Raw genomic sequence first — 1154 nt, 5'->3', positions numbered from 1 at the left:
TCTGCCCTGGACCCAGGAGAGCCAGCAGGCTGGGGTCTGGGTCCTGAGGTCTATGCACACCTGGTTCCCCCGGAAGACAGACAGCGGCTGAGCCATGGACTCTCCATGGGACAAGATGAGGTCCAGCATCCCATCTCCATCGAAGTCAGTCACCACGCCCCCTGGAAATAATGCAGATTTCATTTCCTGTCATTAGCCAGGGGACCCACAGGGGAGAGGGCTCCCTGGCAGGGCCAGCTTCTGCAGGCCTGGGTGTGGGGGGCAGGAAGGAGAGCAGGGCCGGGGCAGGAGGGCAGGGCTTCCAGCCTGGCTCCTCTCCTTCCTAATAGTGGCTCATGACAGGAATTCATGGAAGAGGATTTTCTTCCTTCCCTGGGCTTTGCACACAGAGGGTGGGTGCAAATTACTCAGACTATGCGGACTTCTTTCTAGTCTTTTTATTATGATTTGAATAATATACGCCCTTTATATTTGCACAGTTTTTTGGTCTATTTATCAAGTGTTTGCATACACATGGTCTCCTGTTGGTCCCAACCAGAGAGGCAAGGAGGGCAGATATAATTATTCCCATTTTATGGATGTGGAGAACAAGACCCAGAAGATGAAGCAGCTTTCCCAAGACCACAAAATGAGGCAGTGGCTGAACCAGGTCTTGGGACCCCTCATCCAGTGCTTTGCCTGACACCAAGCTGAGTGCCAAGAAGGGGGGGATCATATGGCAGGACCCCCTGCCTGGGAGCAGAAGGGACTAATTCTTCTCCTTTCCATTCCCACCCAGCAAATCATGGCCAGAGAAGCCACTGCCCACAGACCCACAGATTCCCATCCTTCCCCCCAGCAGCCCTGGGGTTGGGAGGATTGACCGTCCCCGCTTCGGCTTTCTGCCTGGTAGCCCCCCCCAGGGCTCCCCCATCTCCGCTCTCACCCACACCCTTGAATCTCAGCCCTCAGAGTGGCAGGGAGAGGGGGAACCCTGTCTCTCCAACCCTCCCTCCAGGGTATAGACAGCACTGAGACAGGGGGAGCCTGCTGATGTCCCTTACCTGTGCCCCGGCCCTCAGGCTCTAAGGCATCACCAGGGTTGAGCTCCTCAATGAGGGGGTCTCCGTGCTCCCTGCGGATGACGCTGCAGGAGAGGAGACAGGCTGGTTCTT

General features: G+C 56.4%; 1 protein-coding gene across 1 annotated transcript in view; it reads right to left on the bottom strand.

The window, feature by feature from the left end:
* CRTAC1 (cartilage acidic protein 1) overlaps positions 1-1154 on the bottom strand; it is a 68685-nt gene that overhangs the window by 16023 nt on the left and 51508 nt on the right. The window contains exon 9 of the mRNA XM_008586178.1: positions 61-161. Within this exon, the coding sequence (XP_008584400.1) occupies positions 61-161 (101 nt within the window). The remainder of the gene's footprint in view (positions 1-60; positions 162-1154) is intronic.

This window comes from Galeopterus variegatus, unplaced genomic scaffold (genome assembly GCF_000696425.1).
Source record: "Galeopterus variegatus unplaced genomic scaffold, G_variegatus-3.0.2 Scaffold3858, whole genome shotgun sequence".
NCBI classification, from domain to species: domain Eukaryota; kingdom Metazoa; phylum Chordata; class Mammalia; order Dermoptera; family Cynocephalidae; genus Galeopterus; species Galeopterus variegatus.
This window is presented reverse-complemented; position numbering and strand designations above follow the sequence as displayed.